General features: G+C 37.7%; 1 protein-coding gene across 10 annotated transcripts in view; it reads right to left on the bottom strand.

The window, feature by feature from the left end:
• Window positions 1-4,049: 4,049 nt before the first annotated feature.
• tcf3.S (transcription factor 3 S homeolog) overlaps window positions 4,050-21,300 on the bottom strand; it is a 61,888-nt gene continuing 44,637 nt past the window's right edge. For 4 of the 10 annotated variants that reach the window (XM_018233723.2, XM_041573153.1, XM_041573114.1 and 1 more), the window contains 8 exons: window positions 20,147-20,225; window positions 19,800-19,873; window positions 19,487-19,669; window positions 19,243-19,363; window positions 18,080-18,239; window positions 15,800-16,044; window positions 6,667-6,804; window positions 4,050-6,402 (listed from right to left, as the gene is read on the bottom strand). In XM_018233723.2, the coding sequence (XP_018089212.1) occupies window positions 6,668-6,804; window positions 15,800-16,044; window positions 18,080-18,239; window positions 19,243-19,363; window positions 19,487-19,669; window positions 19,800-19,873; window positions 20,147-20,225 (999 nt within the window). In that variant the 3' untranslated portion in view covers window positions 4,050-6,402; window position 6,667. 10 annotated transcript variants of the gene reach the window in all.

The raw sequence follows: 21,300 nt of genomic DNA, 5'->3' as shown, positions 1-21,300 counted from the left end.
TCGAGCTATTTTTGTGTACTTCGACTAGGGAATTGTCTAAATTCGATTGAAATTTGAATTTTTTTTTTTAGAAAATTAGAATATTGAAATTTATCATGTACTGTCTCTTTAAAACTTCGACCATTTGCCATCTAAAACCTGCCAAATTGCTATTTTAGCCTATGGGGGACCTCCTAGAACCTATTTGGAGTCAATTGGTGGACTTTGAAAATACTTTGAATCGAACTTGATCGAATACGATCTTACTTTGATTCGTAAGATTGAATTCAACCGATTCACCCGCAGGAAAAAAAAAACATTTTTTAAAATAAAATTCGGGTGGTTATTTATTTCGAAGTTATGGGAGATCAAAAAAAACTCCCATTACTTCAAAATTCGACCCTTGATAAATCTGCCCCTAAGGGCTATTCCACACGGGGAGATAGCCTTGCGTTTGCGGTCGCGGCTACAAAGCGCCGCGCCAGTCGCCGCGACCGGCGCAGGCGACAGTTTTGTATGGGCGCCTATGTAAAAACGCCTGTGCTAACCACACGAGGCGATGCGCTTTTCAACAGTCGCCTGAAAAAGCCTGGCGAGGCATTTTCAGGCGACTGTTGAAAAGCGCATCGCCTCGTGTGGTTAGCACAGGCGTTTTTACATAGGCGCCCATACAAAACTGTCGCCTGCGCCGGTCGCGGCGACTGGCGCGGCGCTTTGTCGCCGCGACCGCAAACGCAGGGCTATCTCCCCGTGTGGACTAGCCCTTAGTGTGGGTTTGTTGGCACATAATGAAGCCTGTCTGTGCCCTCTACCGCCAGATATGAATATCAAGTATGAGTTGAAAAGATTTGCATCAGACTGTGACTAGTGCGCGGATGAGCACCATTAAAGAAAAGCAATATGTGGATGGGACTCGCAGTATAAGGAGTGGCATGTCCAAGTGATCCTTTCTTAAGGCACTCCTTTGGAGCACCCATGAATTCAGGTTGTATCTTAGAACCCTGTACTTTACAGCTGTTCAAGGCACCTCTCACTGCCAGTATGAGCATGGCTCAAAATGTTTGTTATGATTTGGTAAAGAGTTTTTAGGGCTTGTTTAGGACTGCTGCTGTTTCCTGCATAACAAAATGAAATCAAGTACCTTAGCATAATTTTGTTCATAGGTACTTATGAATGTCTGTATATTTTACTTCCTGGATCCATGAGCTTCTTGGACAGAAATACTAATTCCACTTTGGGTGGTAAAAGCAATTTGCACTGCTTTAACAGGTAAATCATGGTCTTGTAATGTAAATGCATTACCTTGCAGTTAAAATAGCTGCTAAACTGGATTAACCTGTATTCAAGTATTTACATTTCTTGTTATATCTTGATACAGTAAGAGGTGTTTTTTACAATATTTCAACAATTATTTGTTGCTAAATGCAAAACAAAGGTTTAAAAGAGAGTGAGCATTCATTTAAGCATATGTAAAATTAGTGCCAGAAGTGAAATTTGATACCCTCAGCCACCCCATCCCTTACCTCCTGTCATTCATATGAATGGGAAATGCTCCTGGAGTGTGCCATACACTGCTTGCCATATGCTCCGTACAGTGGCGTAACTAGATGTTGCTGGGCCCCACAGCAAATTAATTCTAGGGCCCCCAACATATCCAGTGTTTGCCCTGTTTTAACAATATATGTTGAAATTGCTCATCAATGAGAGCCTCATGGGGCCCCCTGTACCTCCTGGGGCCCCCTGCAGCCGCAGGGTCTGCTTCCTCTGTAGTTACGCCCCTGGCTCCGTATGTGTGTAATACTCTGCCCTACTCTGTACCCTGTGGGGTGTGAGACTGGTAGGGTTTGTTCTGTGGTTTTGTAAGCATTTGCATTTTTTTGGTGTGTTACCACCATTATTGTGGACATTGACTTAAATGTTCTTGAGATAACATGGGTGTGGCTTAAATGGGTGTGGTTTAAAAAAGGGGGAGTGGCCAACACTGGCTTCCATTATCAGCTCTCCACCACATAGGCCAGAAAAAGTCTGGCCCTCTGTAACACAGAAGTTGGACAGCATTGCTTCAGAATATTGGCAAGCAATCAGAAGAACTTGAATTTCCAATTGAAGATCTTATTCTTAATTTTTATCCTTAAACCAAAATCTACACATCTCATATGCATTTACATTACTCCCCTTTACAAAGCACTGGAAAGGCCCCATCTAAAATCTAAGTCTCCAGCAATTAAGAAGGATATTCATGGACAAATGATGATAAAGAGTTGATGTGCAGGACTGATCAACAGTTATCACAAATGTTTAGTTACAGTTATTGCTACACAATGGATTCATTTTAGCCACACACAGATATGTGATTGGATCTTTTTTTTTTTCAATAAATACATGACCAAATGTAATTTGTGTGTCATGTGTTTAACAAGGCTTTCTTCATCTACTTTTAGAACATGTTTGAAAATCAGATTATATTTTAGGTCATATTCATAAAAATATAGAAAAAGGGTTCACAAACTTTCATGCACAAATGGAAGAAGGGAGTAAGAAACAAAGTGTACGGTTGGGTAGGATCAGAAACAAAACAGGTGATCCTGAAGGAATACAGCATCCCTCAAAAACCTTTATTAGAGACTCATGGATAGGAACATGTGTCTCATAGAGCTAGGATACTCAGGGGCACATTTACTAAGGGTTGACTATCGAGGGTTAATAAACCCTCGAATTCGACCCTCGAAGTAAAATGCTACGAATTCGAAGGATTTACAGCAAATCCTACAATCGATCGAAGGAAAAATCGTTCGACAATGAAATCATTAGAATCTAACGATTCGAAGGATTTTAATCGATCAAAGGATTTTTCTTCGATCATAAAAACCTTAGAAAACTAATGGGGAAGGTCCCCAAAGGCTAACATTGTACCTCGGTAGGTTTAAACTGCCGAAGTATGTAGTCAGTTCTTTTTATTTTTTTAAAGAGACAGTACTTCGACTATCGAATGGTCGAACGATTTTTAGTTCGAATCAAAGTCGTAGTAGCCTATTCGATGGTCGAAGTACTTTGAATCCTTCACTCGAGCTTAGTAAATGTGCCTCTCAGTTTTGATATTTTTTAGATGGCATATATTTGCATAAAAATAGTTTATATGCACGCGTGTGTGTTTACAAACTTTTAAAAAAATAAAATAAAAACCAATAGAATGAGACGCTGGTATAAAATTGTTGTGTTTGTAGAAAGATTTTCGAATTTTAGGCCATTCTCCTGCGCAAAATAAAAAAAAAACAGACCTCACAGCTGTTGTTTTAATTACCAACATCATGTTAGTATTATAGCAAAAAAGCAAACAGTCCCATTTATATATCTGGACTATTGTGCTAATGCTATAAATTAGAGCTATAGAGTATAGTTCTTAGAGCTTGTGCTAAACAGGTTTGCCTATTGTTTTAAAAATGTTAGCGCTATATAAATACATGTTAATAATAAAACCACATGAAAAAATTCTATGGCTCATTTACTGAGCTTCTCCACATCTTTGACTCAGCCACCAATATCCTATTTACTTAAATCTATGCAATTTAGCTTGATATATGAATGCTTTTAACTTTATATAGTCCGGATAGAATATTTTGCTATAACTGCTGCCCTTGCTGGATTAATATTTTATTCCCCTCAAGGACATTTTTACATTGAGATCCAGTTTGGGAGCCGAGCATCCCTCACGTACCTTCTAAGACAGACTAACCCAAGACTCAATGTGTGGGTGCTTTCTATGCTGGCTTCTGCTTCCAGCAGCCACTAGTTATAGACCAGCACCTGTCCTGCCCCCTTTGCGAATGTCAGAGATGAGTGGGTTGGGAGTGGGCAGGTAAGGGTTGACTTATGCCCATGGTCTGCTAGTCCTAGTCTAAGTTGTGCAGAGCAACACGTTTAGCTGGTACAGGTGTGCCAATCTAGAGGCAGTGGCAAAATAGACTAAGAAAAAAAAAAATGAAATAAGAAAGTTGGTCTAAAATAAATATTGTAAGGCTGCTATAGTTTTGGGGCTTTACAACATGAAAAAAAGCTCAGTCAAAGCTGTATTTAATACAATGCAAATCTTTTATTACAATGTTTTTTTTTAAATGTATTTCCTTTTTATCATTCATCGTATACAACATCTGAAAGAACGGGATTCAAGAAGTTATATAGTTATAAAAGCTTACATGTATTGCTGCAACACAGATTTATGTACAGGACAGTTCTCAAAACCTACATAAAAAAAGTTAGGATTATTTTTGTTATTAAAAATTCCAAATATTCCAGCCAGCTGATTTGACACATATAAAATTTAGAAAAAAAAAATATCAGAGGCACTAAAGAAATACCATTTGTTTTCTGTTTGTGCTTCTTCAAAAAAAAAAAAAAAAAAATGTATTGTTTTTCTAAAATACTTTTGAGTTGTAATTACTTGATTTGGGGTATTAAGGCCTCTTCATTCCCTGCCTTTGCAATATGGAGCAAAATGTTATTGTCATATGCGTAATAGCATTAAACAAATTAAATTTTATTTTAACAAAAACACACAGGACTATAAAAGAAAAAAGAAATATACAAAGCTTAATGGCATGCTTAGCGGAGGATTCTGGAAGTTGACCATGCTTATTTCTGTTGAAGTCATGGACTTGCACTCAAGGCATTCTGTTTCTAGATCAGATACAACAATTAAACCCATGCTATAAATCAAGTCTTCAATGCTTGTAAATTATGGCTAGAGCACCCCCTTTAATCCTCTCACGGTACTTTCAACTCTATTGCAAAGAAAAAAATTGAATACCAAGAAAAGTATAAGGACAGTAACAAGTAAGCATAGCTGGACATGTTAAAGGCAGGATATTTAAAATAAAATATTAAAAAATATATATTTACGAATGTCTGAAGGCAGTTTTCCAGAAATATTCCAAAATCCCACTGCACCCTTCCAAACAACACATATCTACAAAAATAAGGGTATCTGCACCCTAACATTTAATGCTACATATTTCTACACTGATGCACAGCCCTTATAAAAAGCTGTGGGAGAGAGAACTAAAGACAGTCCAGATCTTCATTCGGGTGTCAGCTGAGCTACAGCTGTGTTTATTCAGAGAGTTAAAACAGGACTTTCAGTAAATATTTTTATATATAGAATCAATTAAAAAAATACAGCAAGACATTTTTGTAAAAAAAAAATTTAAACAAATTGCAGTAAGGTTTTTTTTTTATATGGAAAGGAATAATAGTGAAAGGAGCAATAAAAGGGAGTTTAAATGTGACACATGGGACAATGAGGGTTTTTAATATTTTTTAGAAAATACATTTCATCAAATAGATCTGATGGGTAATTTGTTCAACACCCCTTGCATCCATCAGAAACAATGCTCTGTGGACTTACATTATCCTATCTAAATTGAAGACTTATTTTTGCGGAATATAAATCAGAGTAACTGTTCATTTTTAAAAAATCAACCTCCCCCAACACTGGATGTAATCGGGAAGCACTCATCTATTACGAAGAATTCCAGATTGGAATAACCCACCCAAAATCCCCGTTCTGCTAAACAGTTCACAGGACATCAACAATGCAATGGTTGTTCTTTGCATCATGTTTGTATGCAGAGTGGAATAGTTTTGCTTCCTAATCACCAATAAAAGGAGTGCATGATATGCACAAGGAATAGGATGAGCAGCAAGATAGTGTATGGAAAACAACGGCATGTAAAAAGGTAGAACTAGGGTGTGCAAGATGGAATTAAGGGGCAGGTTACAATCAAGTGTATAGGGTTGGGTTCCTTTTCTGTTTTTAAAATTTTTGTTCAGCATTTATTTTTATATAAAAATGTTACCGTAAGAAAAAAAAATCCTGAAAAAAAATAATTATTTCTATTTTGTTCTAAGTTTAAAAACATTTTTTCTATGATGCCTAACTTTCGTTAATTTTTTTTTTCACGGTTTTCCATTTTTTCTTTTATTTAAAAAAATTCAGTTTGTTGTAGATGTGTAGGTACAAGGACAGAAAAATTATCCTTGCTTCCCCACAACTCACTAGTAGCAGGGAGTATCTGAGCAGGCCTCCTTTCCCCTGCAGCCTCCTTTAAATAAACCGATTGGATTTTGTTTTCAGTTAAGGCAATTTCTCACGTTGTCTTCCTTTTGCTTTATAAAAGTCCAGAAAAGACAAATTGTCAGTTTGTGTCAGTTTTTTTTTGTCCTTCCCGCCCCCCCCATTGGAAAGTTCCAGCGAGTGTCTACATCTCAGGAGAATAAAGTCAAGGCCACAAAGACTTCTGTGTCGTGGAGGTTTTCCAAAACACAAAGAAAAAAAAAAATTCAAAAAAGGAAATTTATAATAATATAAAAAAACAATAACAGCAACAAAGGATCATCGGGAAAAATATTCCAGTGCGCCAGTGGAAACTGCAGAAAGAGAAAATGGAAACTTAATTAATAATCCAAAAAAATATACTAATGCCTAAAATTTGAGGTATAGTTAGGTCCAATTTGGCTCTTTTTAAATACATGCATATACACAGAAACATAGAATTTATGGAAACATGTACATATGTACTTATTTTATATAATAATTGCACCTAATTTGTACATATTTCTCCCACCAGAAATCCCCACTAATTCGTTTCGTGGATTTGCTACGGTTTCTACTAATTCTCTGCTCTTACTTACCTCACATGTGCCCCACTGGGTTGTGAGAGTCCCCAACACCAGGGTGTCCTCCAGACAGGCCCATTTGAGGGTCAACACCTGAAACTTTCTCCTCCTCGCGCCTCTTAAGACAGGCAGCTTTTGGGTTCAGGTTCCGCTCTATAAGAGAAGTGGGTAGCGGCAATTATGAGTGACAACATACAATCCTTGTGTGATGTGCATATAAGCTGATCATAGTAGGACAGTGCCAGATTGTCAATGATTTACATGTAATTCATTTGTGAAGGCAGAGGTACCAAGTGGTATACTGAAGATAGCAAGAATAAGGGTGTTATTTTCTTGCCTGCCTAATAAAACAGTACTTCAGCTGAGAATTCACAATAAAGACCGTTGATCCATTTGCTTCAAGGTTTTTAATGCAGTTATTTTTATATTGTTATATATAATTTTATTGTAACATTTCTAATAAGTAAAGCAGCTGCACTGTTCCCTACCACTACATGGGAGACAAGTGCTTTCTGCTGAGAGTCAACAGCCTGGGACAGCAGCAAGAAACAGTAGATGCAAGATGTAAGCAGGGGTAGCAGCATAATATAGAACAAATTTCACAGTCATTTGTGATATATGTTTGTGATATTCCCCTTTTACATTAGGTAGCATTGCTGCTTTGCAGTGCCGAGGCCTAGATTTGATTTAAACCAAGTCACGATTGGCAAAAAAGTTTTTATGTTCCCTTTATTTGGGTGAGATTTCCTCCCACACTCCAAAAACTAGATCTTGGACTGTGAAGGTGGCTATACATGGGCCCATCTTCACTTCATCTGCCAATATACCATAAGCTGACAGATTTGGTGCATTGGCAGATAAAATCTTCTAACCTGGCACATTCCCAAACCAACCAATATCCATTGTACATGAATATCAGTTGCGCATGGGGAGGCACCATACACAACAATTATCATACATATAATTTTGTATTAAAATATCTGTATATCTATGGCCAACTTAAAGGAAAAGATGGACCCAAAGTCTGCTGTATGCAATAGTACCCCCCACACTGTACCTGACTGCTTAATTAATTTGTATAAATATTATCTGCTGTGCTTAAAGATATGCACACGCACTTACTGAAAGCAGGGCTTTGCAGGGGAAAGTGCGCCTTCTCCCAGAGTACAAAAAAATGATTTATGTAGATGCGTTGTCTGGTGATTCTACGTTCTGTACATGAGGGTGATTCATGGGAAACGTTTTAACTTAAGTCAGCAGTTTTTACTACAATGTGGAGATTGAACTGATAAAGGGCTTTCACAGAGGAGAGTGAATAGACACTGAAAGGAATGTCTTTCAATAAAGGCTAAAGCTGGCCGTAGACGCACAGATCCTATCGTACGAATAGAGGATTCGTACGTTTTTCGGATTGTGTGTGGAGAGACCGGCAGGGATCAGTTGTTTGGTGGATCGGACAGGTTTGATTTTGACCCGACCGATCCCACCGGAGCCCATTGCGCATCGTAATTGGATCGTTCGGCCATATGGCCGAACGTTCAGATTACCCCCGATATAGCCATGCTCGTTAATGGCATATTGGGGAAAGATCCGCTCGTTTGGCAATGTCGCCAAAAGAGCAGATCTTTGCGTCTATGTCCACCTTAACTCTTTAGTAGCCTTTCTTAGTCATTTGAGCTCCACTGGGGCAGGAACGGATGTGTAAGGGGGATGCAAAATATATCAGCTTATATAAGTAAAGAATAAAAATAAAGTTTCGATTTTGCTATCCTTAGCAAGAATTTTAAAATTAATGAAATTTAGCACATTTGTCCTTTAAATATCACCCTTCACAGATATAAATTTTATTTTCTAATGCAGTTGTTCAGGCCACAAGTTAGGGTAGAGGAAAGGTGATTTTGTCTTGATTTTTATGGTGTTGTTTTTATTTCTAAATTAGACTGTTAGAATGCAAATAATTAATTCTACCATATACAATTATTTCCTAAAAACAGGTATATATTTTTAGGTGTAATATTGTTGCATCCATCTCAGGTTATTTTGTCTGGTCATGGGCTTTCAGAAAGAGCTAGTGCTGCACTATGGAATTGCTTTCTGAAAGGCTATTGTTTCTCCTACTCAGTGTAACTGAAGGAGTCACTGTGGGACATGGATTTTTACTACTGAATTTTATTCTTCTATCTACCAGGGAGCGGTTATCTGGTTACCTTCCTATTGTTCTGCTGATGGGCTGCTGGGGGAAAGGGAGGGGAGTGATATCACTCCAACAGTAAAGAGTGACTGAAGTTTATCAGAGCACAAGTCACATGACTGGGGGCACCTGGGAAACTGACAATATGTCTAGCCCCATGCCAAATTTCAAAATTAAATATACAAAAATCTCTTTGCCCCTTTAAAAAAAGGATTTCAGTGCAGAATTCTGGTGCTTTTCGAAAAAAAACAAAAATGCTTCTAATAAATATCAATCTTAATAGGCATTGTCAGCAACATTTCTTTTACAATCTTATACTATATTATTGATCTTACATTCCTTCCCTCACTCAGGGTACATCTAGATTCCGGACTAACTGCATTTTCCATAATTCCTTTTCCTACAGCTATCCCCCTTTGGCATAGCTGCCGAGACAAGGAGGCAGTTGCCTATATGCTGTGCTGTTAGTTTTTATTCTAACAAAGAAAAGCTTTATTATTCTGCACAAACCTTTATAAGTGTCAGATGCACTTTCAGAAAATAAAATATATAATGATGCATTTAGACTTTCAGAACTCATTACCAACGAGTAAGTCCACATGGATAACAGACATAACAGGGGCTTTCCATATAAATGTAGCACTCTCCATAACTTACCAATTTAACAATTTTAAGTACTATGTAACTTGCTCATGCTATATAAATTATAATGATGAAATAAAAAAAATTAATCAAATAAACCCCAAGCACATAATCCAACAAAACGTTTTTACTGCTCAGTGCAAAGTACCAATCTCTTTGAAAAGTTTACAAGCATTTATTTTTACGGAGCTATGTTTAGACTTTTCAAAACCACACAGACTTTCCAGAACCGGACAGCATCTGCCTAAAGCAGATTGTCTGGTTCAAAACCCTAATTATGAATGTTACCCATAAGAGTGTTACTTACTATGTTACTATGTATTCAAAAGCTGTACACTCAAGAATGACTAGCCTGAACTGGTGATATAAACGTTTGTGTGCATGCTCAAGCACAAAGCCTAGAGGGGATGCTGCAGTAAGAAAAAGTCGAAGTCTAAAACAAAAGCGGCAGCAATTAGCAGAGGGGTCAAAACAACTACTTTCTGGAGGGAAACAGCTCCCTAAAACTACAACATTGCATGATCTGCTCTATAGCAAAGTGAGTCTCTGACAACCAAAGTCAAAAGTGCAATTTTGGCCTCAGAATTTTATTTTGTTGCCTTCCTCTGAAACAACTAGACATTAGGTAGGATTTACTTGAGCAACCACGACTACTACAAACCATGTGAGTGCAGCTTCAGGTGGATAAAGATCAGCATCACCATGCTAAAAAAAAATATTTGCATACACTGGCAAACTGTTAGTTATTACTTCTGCATCAGGCTCTGGATGTGGTGGAGAAACTAATATATATGTTCTGTCCATTAATTGACAATTGTACAAAAGTTAAGTTGGACAAATAGTAGTGAGATCTTATTGCAGCCAATATAAATATTTTTGCCTGTCCTCTTGACTAAACGACAGATTGCCATGATATGAAAAATGTCGAGACACCACGCACAGTCTGAAAAGCGCATGAAACGAAGATGCACTGCCTCTGTGTGTCTATGGTCAGCTTAAGGGTAGTGGCACACAGGGAGATTTGTCACCTGAAAAAGTACAGCCAATATCCTGAAAATTCTTTCCCATCGGCAATCAATGAAGTCACGGATCGGAAAACACTCTGCTTTTTTACGAAGCCGCCCGAAATTCCTGCATGAGGCAATTTTGTAAAACTAAGCATTTTACTTTACTGTCTATATAGGAACGCATTTCTGGGAGATACAAGGCCCACGGTTTCGCAGTTTTAAACATGGTTAACAAGTCTTACTGTGTGCCACTATCCTGATGCCAACATTGTGATAGCACAAGAAGCACTTTTTTCACAAAGACAGAAATTATATATATACATATACATACACATACACACCACGGGTAAACATATTTAACTGCAACTTTGCAGATGTATGCAATTAATGTGTTTTCCAGTGTGAAGGTATTCTCAGGCTTTAAATTAAAAGGCTGCTGAAGGCAGACATGGTCATGGGAGCTGGCTGTGCTAAAATGTATGATGATGCAGTCACTATTTTTGCAGTATACTGGTTTATCAAGTTTGTGATATAATTATATGTGCTCATATGGCTAGATGTGTTACTCTTTAATGCAGCATGGCAAAGGAACATTTTTTACAGGTAGGACCAAAGTGCTAAAGGAGGAAAGGTTAAAATGAAGTAAGCCTTATCAGAAAGATCCACCTAAATATACCAATAAACCCTCAAAGTAGTGCTGCTCCGATTCCTCTCTCAAAAGAAACACTGCATTTCTTTCCTTCTATTGTGTAAACATGAGCTTCTGTATCTGCCTTCATGCCTTCAGTTTAAACCTCCGTGCCCTGGGCGTGAGCATGCTCAGTTTGCTCCTCTTCCCCTCCATCTCTCTTCTCTGTTGTAATCAAAGCCCAGAGCAGGGAGAGATTCAGGCAGGAAGTGATGTCACATCAAGCTAATACTGCAGCTGCTATCCTAAACAAACCAAGAGCTTCTAACTCAGGTATGGTAATAAATATAGCATTCTAGCTTGCACTATTGCAGCTAATCTATTGGCAATAAAATGCCTCCGTAGCTTCTTCCTTCTCCTTTAAAAAGAAAAGTGCTAAAACAATATTTGAAGGAAACCACAGCCAAGTTGGGGTTGCCATAGTGGATTCTGGGTATAATAAACTCCCCAACATAAAAAAAAAAAAAAAATGGATTGTCCTGAGAGAGGGGCAGTAAAGGACTCATCTGTGTTTCAAAGGGTAATAAGTTTAAAAAAGAAAAAAAAAAAAAAAAAAAGCCTCTGGTCTAGAGGACAAAGAAAGAGACCAAGTATGATAACGGTTCAGACATCAAGACAAGCTTTACAGAAAAATAAATATAGCTGTACTGCATGGAAAGATGGCTGATGTGTTACAATGATAGAGGTTATAGATTAAAAGAAAAATGTAATATTGGTTATAGATTGGTGAAAGATTCATTGTGGATCATCATGGTTCGAGTAGGCAAAGTGAAAGCAACAAGAAGATGACTTTAAATGGCAAGTTAGATACAACAGTGGATGGCTGCTAGGGGGATACCTCGCACTTGCTGCTCCAGAGTCATTATGACCTGCACGGCCTCCTGAAGGATGAGGAGCTTGGTTTGGGACTTGTCAGCCTTCGAATGCATCTGCACCATACGACCAAGTTCCTTGAAAGCTTCATTAATGTCTCGTACTCGCACTCTTTCTCGTGCATTATTGGACATTCTCCTGTCACGATCCCTTGTGTCTTTTTCTTCCACAGAGTTACTTTCTTCCTTACTGCTTTCACCGCTGCTGGACCCCAGGAGAGTGAAGTATTAAAGAGGGCATTGGGTACAAACCCCCAAAATACCTTTCACTACTTAGGACACTCAGATTGTTTTAAGAGACACACATACGAACATACTGAAGCCATGCTCACACTAATGGAGAGAAGCTGTGTAGTGTTTGAAAATGTAGTGAAATTTTGGAGATTCTTAAAATTAAAACTACTTTTGAAAATTCCTTTATTTTACGCTCTGTCAAAAAACCATAAACAGTATACTGAAACTGTTGTTGCCTACACTATAGGCTATATTTTTAAAGGAAAAATGAAAATTTAATGTAAGCTTCCTCATAATGAAGTAAGAAATGTTCCATATACAATCAATTAAAAATTCGGCATTGTTTCTGAAATGATCAAATTTATCTTCACTAGTCCTCTCAGCATCTATTTCTCTTCATTCTGTCTTCATGCAGCAGTTGGGTGTCAGATGAATGATCCAATATATCTTATGGGGGGCTACCTTTTTAGCAGATGAATTAGAACTCACTCAATTAACAGATTCCAGTACAAACAAAATCTAACAAAATATCTGCCTTTTGCACAGATTCTGCATGTAGAGAGACCGGACGACTGGTGATTTTAATAGAGTGAGCTTGAATACATCTTCTAGGCAAAAGGAGCCCCCCTATAAGATATATTGGATCATTCATCTGACACCCAACTCCTGGATGAGGACAAAGATGCTGAGAGAGGAATAGTGAAGATAAACTTGATTTCAAAAACGGTACAGAATTTTTAATTGATTTTATTTAGAAAGTTCTTATTTTGGTATGTTGTAAGTTAAAATTTCATTTTCGTGATAGTTCCCCTTTAAACCGCCTTCTTTTGCTTCCAGAAGACAAAGCGAATATGATAAAGCAGCCTAATCCCTCAGTAGATATCCCCACCAAAAAAAAATTGGTTGACAGCAGCAGCAGTGGAGATAAATGCCAGTTATAGATACTAGATATTTTTATTATTACTATATTGGCATTGTGCACAGTGTATTTCAGCAGGCAAGAAAGTGCGTGCACTTGAGCTTATTTACAAATATCTAATATGGTATATACTGCATTCATGAAGGAGAAATCTGAGCAACTGGTCATGTATAGCTGTGTCAGATTTTAGGAAATTGTTCTAGTTCTGCAAATAATGCTATTAGAGTCTCAGGAGATCTGGAAAATACCTCAATATATTGAAACTGTATTTATTAAAAATGCTGCATGCACTATAAGGTTTCATAGCCATTGCACAGATTAAGTCCAGTATCAATCAAAAACTATAGAAAAGCCATGGCATATTTTAGTAGCTGAAAACTTTTCTGCCACATTGTATGATATGCATCATGGTAGTAGAGGAAGCCAAAGGGCTAGATTTCAGCAGAAAACACAACAGCTTGCTAAATCAAAAAGGTTTTATTTCTGAAGCTTCTCCATCAAATGCATCACTATGGCTTAACTGGCCATAGAGTGCTTCAAAAATAAAACTGCAGAGGCATACTTCCAGTATAATTCTGGCTGAGTTTACTGTGGGAGAAGCACAGCGGTTTTTGGCCTTAACAGTCCTTTATTTGGCATGTGCCACTTTTTTAAAAATCTTAAGCATAAATTAAGGACAACCTGTAGGATAGGTTTTTAGGCTGCAGTGTATTATGAATATGGGGTATATTCTAGTAACAAATATAACTTCGATTAAGCCTTAAGTTTTTCCACTGCTGCTTCATAAGTCAACATCAGTAAAATAAATCATTTATATATTCAGATATGAAGACAGACCAGGAGTTGGAGATTTAGGGGAGACTACCAGTCATAGCAAACACACACATATACACACATTGCTTTCCAAGCACTGAAGAATCTTTAAATTTTCCAGCAAAGATCTACAATTTTATTTTACATGTCCGAAATACATTCCATGAATGTATTCATTGGTGTTCTTCCTTCCAGAGCAAAAAGTCTTGGTTGAATGGAGGAGAGTGGGATTCCAAAGGCTTGTGTTTGCTTGCAGGCAGCTTTTGTTTATAGTGTCAGTAGAGCTTCAATGAAGAATGTTGTCCATGCTCCAGAATATTTCAACTTTTTGTAGACTTAATGAGTGGGTTGGTACTTGCTGTACCAGTACATTTTTAGTTTGTAAATGCACAAATCTGCCTCTATTGTACTTATTTACACAGATAAGTTAATTTTGTGCATATACTTAGACATAACTGCACGTCTGTATACTGTTTATTGTTGTAAGCTGTGCACATAAAACTCAAGGAACATTTCAGCGCTAATGGCTGCTGGAGCAACACAGTACCACACAGATATATTACTACTTTTTATGGTATCCACAATTTCTAGGAGCAGGTAGTGCGAGGTAATTAGGACTGGGGTGTGGAGGAGGAGGAGCAGGGGTTGGTAGGAGGCACTAAGTTTAAGAACTGTCTGTTAGAAAATGGAAAAAAAGTGCAAGACATTTGGCAGTAAGTATGAAAGGGACATGAATGAAGCACAGTGTAGAAGGATGAAATAAAATATCATTAGATATAAGCTGTTATGAGTATGTAGTGGGGCAAGAGAGGCATATCAGAATATTGCAAAGAGTGCAGCAGATGCCCAGCAAAAGTAAGTCTGGAGACAGGTGGTTGAAATTGTGACCCTACAAGAGAGAGTACTTATAGGGCACCAGCATGCAGAGCCTGTTACAGAAACACACGCCTATTACATGTTCTAATTAATGTTCTAAATAACAGAAGCACACTGCAGAGAATTAAGTTAAGACAAATCTGAAGACAAATTTATCTGTACAATTTCTGTTGCAACAAATTGGAGCAAGAGAATATATTTTTAATGGTCACAATTAAAAATTGCAACTATTTAAAAAGGCCATAGGATATAAGGATGCTAAATATTCACAAGCAATGTGTTACCAGTGTAATTCAGGTCTAAAAAAAAAAAAACCCTCAGTGGACATTCCCTATTTCTGATTACATTTAAATGTAAATGTTTAGCCGCTGCTGGTTGCTGTAACTGAATATCATAGCTTGAAATAAAGCCATGTTTCCTTACAATAAATTTTATGAATATATTACCAGAAAAAAAATAATTTACTGTTTTGAACATGTTTTTTTATATATAATCACTGCTGTTTTAAAGCCTAAAACTACATGAGTTCAGAAGTATATAAATTGTTCAAAAAAAGAAATTTTAGTGTTCATCAGTTTTAATTATCTCTTTTCCAAATTCTTCCTGACAGCCCATCTCTAAATGTGACTAGGGAACATGGAAAATGTCATGAATCCCATGCAGTTCATGCAGTTTTTCCCACTCTACCCACCAAAACCCACAAAAACAAAGCAGGATAATTAAAAAATCATTAGCAAGCAGGAAGGATTGGTAGCAGAATATACATGTACTGTCCAAAAGCAAAGCACCCTGAAGGATGGAGGGGGGGTGTGGCATGTATATCCTGGAACTCAAGAGAAGAATAGGAGGGGGGATGAGAGACAGACAGATCCGTGCCCCACCACTCCCTCAGCACATCCCACTCACCTCGCACTTGCTGCTCCAGAGTGAGGATGACAGAGACTGCCTGGTGCAAAACCAGCAGCTTAGTCTGTGGTTTCTCACTGTTGAGGTGCAGTTGACACATCCTCCCCAGTTCTTTAAAAGCTTCATTGATGTCTCTGACACGAAGCCGCTCTCGAGCATTGTTAGCTACCCGTCTCTCCTTCTCACGCTCTGCTTTTTGCTCTGGGGGAAGGTTATCATCATCTTCATCGTCATCTTCATCTTGACTGGAGGGCAGGTGTAGTTAGGATAGCAATGTAGAATTATGGGAATACGGGTGTAAGGAAAGGAAGACATTTGCAAGACTAAAACTTTAAACTTTCACTCCAACTCACACAAGTCCTTAAGCAGAGTTAAATTCAAAATATTTATATAAACATGCAATGATGTTAGCAGATTTTATTTATAGAGTATATAAATTGCTTAGAGTGCTCTACCTTGCTTCTGGCAGAGCAACTTAGGCCACCAGAGGGTTAATGGGAAAATACACTCCCCATTAGGGCATGTGCTCATTCATTTTTTTTTTAATGCAAACATACCTGATCTTCACAGAGTGAAAGGGAGACATCCAACCATTCCCCATCACCTTGCTCCACTGTAAAGAAATTGATCCTGGGACTTGAAGTCTCTGTGTACCAAACAATCTCCACCACACACTATGGAAAGTAGAGGGACTCCAGTCCCAGAATCTATCACATGGAACAAGGCTAGGGAGGGGTTGCACAGGTATGGGGCCTGTTATCCAAAATGCTCAGGACCTGGAGGCTTTCCAGATAACGGATCTTTCTGTAATTTGGCTCTTCATACCTTAAGTCTACCTTATATACATCTTTGCTCGGATCATGTACAAGATACGGTTTTATTATTACAGTGAAAAATGAAATAAAAAAAATAAATAAATAAAAAGAAATTTGGTTTAGATAAAATGGAGTCAGCCTTTATGTAATTCTGAGCTTTCTGGATAATGTGTTTCCGGATAACAGATCCCATACCTGTTTTAAACGGTGAGCTAGTTGGGAAATGGTTTTATCATCAATCAAAAAAGATTTTAAATCAGGTAGGTCTACCTAAAACAAAACAATAGTTTAGATCGTGTTTATGCACCACTTCTATATAAGCCCAACTGAATGAGTTTATGTTGTTAAGGTGTATATTTTTCCTTTAAATGGTTTTATCATCAATCAAAAAAGATTTTAAACCAGGTAGGTCTACCTAAAACAAAACAATAATTTAGATCGTGTTTATGCACCACTTCTATATAAGCCCAACTGAATGAGTTTATGTTGTTAAGGTGTATATTTTTCCTTTAAATATGTGGTGCAGTCAGCACCTCATGATCCTTCTCTTCTTCAGGTTGTTTAAGGTAGAGAACTGCACCGAGTCAGTCGAATCTATAGACGTATGCAGCAGTCATTTAACTCTCTGTAGATTAGATGGTACAGATGCATGGATAAGACATGCCCTGCCAGAAGTAAGGTACCAGCAAAGGTAAAGGTTTTTGTTGGACTTTAAAGGTGTTGTCAACCCAAACAATAAAAATAGTACATTTAAGCAACATTCTAATCTACAATAATTTTTTTTAGAATAAAAACTCTGTTTTAGTTATTTGTAAATGTAACTGCTATTGAGAATAGCTGCTAGTACTTGGTATTAACTATTGAAAAAACAGACACTTGGGGGATTTACTAAAATCTGAATATTTATTTTATTAAAACCACTTTGACCACACTCCCATCCACATTTCTATCTTATCAATAAATTAACTCGAAAAAATCTGGTGCTGGAAAAGATAATAGTATGATTTTTTCAGATTTGACAACCAAAAACTCAGATCTCTTTGGATTATCATCCGAAAACCACAAATTCTTCGGATTACTGTACAAAACCCAGCGCAGATCAGGATATCTTCCAATTGTAAAATAGACATCAGCCATCTACGTCCATCTACAACTTCTACATGACCTCGACAGGTTTGAGATGTAGTTTTTTTTTTTTAATTCTGACTTTTAGCAGCCTCACGGTTTAATAAATCTCGAAAAAAAATTCAGTTTTTTTCCCCCTAGGAAAAATTGTCTTTGCCTTTAAAATTCCAACCAGAAATATTCAGACTTTAGCAAATAAACCCCATGATCTTTACTAGAGAAGACCTGACCATTGCATCCTTGTTTTAAGAATCAGACCGACAAATTGAAGCTGCTTGCATGGGTTGACAATTTCTTAAAATCATGTTTACAAATAACCCCAGCAAAATATTAGTGAGACCTGTTAATTGAGCAGCGAGTCCGACTTCTCTGTGGCTTAGACTCTTTCTTCTCATCCTCCGATAGATCTGCCACAGATCGGTTCTCCTCATCCTCTTTACTCTCCCTTTTTATCTCTGGGACTCTGCCTGGAGGTATTGCCCTGCCAAGCCCAGGAAGCCCTGCAGCAATCACAGGTTAAATAAAGAATACTATTTCATACTAAAACACACACAGGAATCTATCTGATTTACAATAGGCCATGATATTTTGGAAGGCAAAGGTTGCAGGTATGGCATCTACTTAGAATCATGAACATACAGCCATAGCAATTATGAAGCAGTCTCAAACATAGTGCAATTTGTTCTTTCTGCTGCTCTGACACAAATATTTGCACTGTGGAATCTGGAAAATTTTACAGAGCACCCAGTAAATGTTTGTGGGATACCTTGTGGGCTTTTTGGTGTGGGATTTATAATCTAGAAAGCTTGGGACCTGGTGTTTTTAGAATGAGGTGAAGCACACCATGCCTTAAGGTTACCAAAAGCCCCCCTACATTATTGCAATTAACACAGACTTTGTAAACAGCAGGTTCAAGGTACAATTTACATAGGACCCATACAGCGATAAGAGGCAAACTGACATTATAAATTAAATTCAGATTAATTAAAGGATATACCTTAAAAACTAACATGGCTAAAAATGCCATATTTCATATACTGACCTTATTGCACCAGCATAGAGTTCCAGCTTCTCAATTGCAGATATGATCCAGGACTTAAAAATTGTCACAGTGGGTCACCATCTTGGAAAGTGTTTGCGACACTAACATGCTCAGTGGGCTCTGAGCAGCCGTTGGGAAGCTAAGCTTAGGGGTTGTCGCAAATTTTCAAGTAGAACACAAGGGTGGCCTATAATATAAACTGATGTTACAAGGCAGATTATGAAATTCTGAAGCTAGTTACACTAGTTTCTGTGCTGCCTACTGAGCATGTGAGTGTCGCAGACAAGATGGTGACCCCCTGACAAATTTGCAGTCCTGGATCATTGCAGCTATAGAGAAGCTGAAACTTTAGGCTAGTCCAGAATATAAAATATGGCAGTTTTAGCCACATTTTTTTAGGGTTTAGTTCTCCTTTAAACACTATTTCTATATCAAACACCAGAAAAAGTGCCCCTTCCAACCTGAGTAGGAATCCTGTGGTCTGGTAAGATCAGAAAGTGATCCTGGCTGTGGAGGAACAGTGACCTGGTTGTGCAGCATGTTGGAAGCACTAGGCAGGGCTTCTTCTGTATGAGAGTTTATCTAGAGGGGAGAAGGGAAATGTGCCAAGGGTTACATTAATTGGATAATCAAAGTATAGAATATATGTTACAAATAAAAATGCACATTATTTGGTAATAAATACAGTAATACTATTTGCATTACCATAGAATGTCGATTGGCAAGAGAGAGTACAGCAGCAGAAAAGCCACTTCCAAGAACACTAGCAGTAGCACTGAGAAGAGAGTGCATGTCCTCATGGCCTCCTGGTAGGGAGCCTGTCTGCCCCACAGCATGACTTCTCAAGACATGGATGGCTTCGTCCAAGCGATCTTCCATCTTGTTCTGCTATGATAGGGAAAAAGAATAAAAAACAGCTACAATCCACTTGAATTTACAATAAACTGATCATTTGCAAAAGGAGGTAAATGTAAAATGTTTATAGCTTCACAAAATTTTAATCAGTACAAGTACTTACCAACGTGTGAAGTGTTCCATCATAACTAGGAGACAAAGCTCCAGGACCGCTTGCTCTTGGCCACTGTCCTGTACCTGCAACACGACAGTGATGCATTGAAAGCCAGAAACTACCATGGGGAGGCCTTATACACAATTAACCAATCCTTAAAATTCTAAATACAAAACCATAACATGAATGCATCAAATATCAGCAGACATTCCATAACATTCTGTGAATACGGAGATGCATATTTGAGTTTCAGTACCAATCTTTCATCAGACATATACCAAAGAGGAAGGAATAGAATACATGTTGGTTGGCCTGAAAAAAATTGTTTTGCTACCAGTATAACTTCAAAAACAAACCTGTTATACCTTGTGGTGAACCCACAGGCGTAGATGGGGTGGAGGAAAAGTTGGTACTGGAATGATCTGGAGAATAGATCTAGAAACAAAGTCAGGTGTTAATAGACAACACATGGTAGCCAGCCACCAGGGGGGTAAAGCAAGCAATGTAATGGAAACAGTCTGGGGGGAGGCTATGAATTAAAAAGCTGAACACTATTTTGTAAGCCTCAGGAGGCCTTCTAACTATACTTTGCACTACAAGGTCAAATAATAAACTGTTATTTCTTATAAGTCTTTCTACTATTCTAAAAGACATGGAAAATAAAATCTTAACCAAACCATTTGAAGGGGTGTTTCACCTTTACTACGATATAGAATTGTCAATTCTAAGCAACTTTTCAACTGGTCTTGCCTTACCCTCTACATCATACTTAACGTCAACGCAACAGTAAACACCCCCTTTAAGATAGTTTGAGTGGGAGCGAAGGGAAAAAGAATCTGGGATGAACTATATCTCATTTTAGGCCATGTCAGCACACATATGTGTAGACCTGTCTGCTGTCCATAACAGAAGTTATGCAGGTCTTCTAGAAGGAAGCTTGCACTCACAGGGCTTAAAGGGGAACTATTGCGAACATGAAGATGTAATATTAGCTACAGCATATTGAAATAAGAAACTTTCCAAATACAATCAATTAAAATTCTGTACCATTTCTGAAATAATCAAGTTTATCTTCACTATTCTCTCACCATTCGGAGTTGTATGATACATTATATCTTATAGGGGGCTACCTTTTTACCTAGAAGATGTTTTAGCGCTCACTCTCTCTCACTCACTCAATCACCAAACATCATATTTCTCTGCATGGCAGGATTTCTGCAAACGGTAGTGATCTTGTTAGATTTTGTTTGTACTGGAATCCGTTATATGAGTGAGCTCTAATACACATGCTAGGAAAGGGAGCCCCCTATAAGATATATTGGATCATTCATTTGACACCCAACTGCTGCATGAAGACAGAATGAACAGAAACAGATGCTGAGAGAGGAATACTTAATATCAACTTGATTATTTCAGAAACAAAGCAGAATTTTTAATAATTTGTATTTAGAAAGTTTTTTTACTTCAGTATGAAGAAGCTTATATTAAATTTTCACGGTAAATCCCCTTT

The sequence above is a fragment of the Xenopus laevis genome, chromosome 1S (assembly GCF_017654675.1).
Source record: "Xenopus laevis strain J_2021 chromosome 1S, Xenopus_laevis_v10.1, whole genome shotgun sequence".
Classification (NCBI taxonomy): Eukaryota; Metazoa; Chordata; class Amphibia; order Anura; family Pipidae; genus Xenopus; species Xenopus laevis.
The sequence above is the reverse complement of the archived record's forward strand: the minus strand, read 5'-3'. Positions and strand labels throughout refer to the sequence as shown.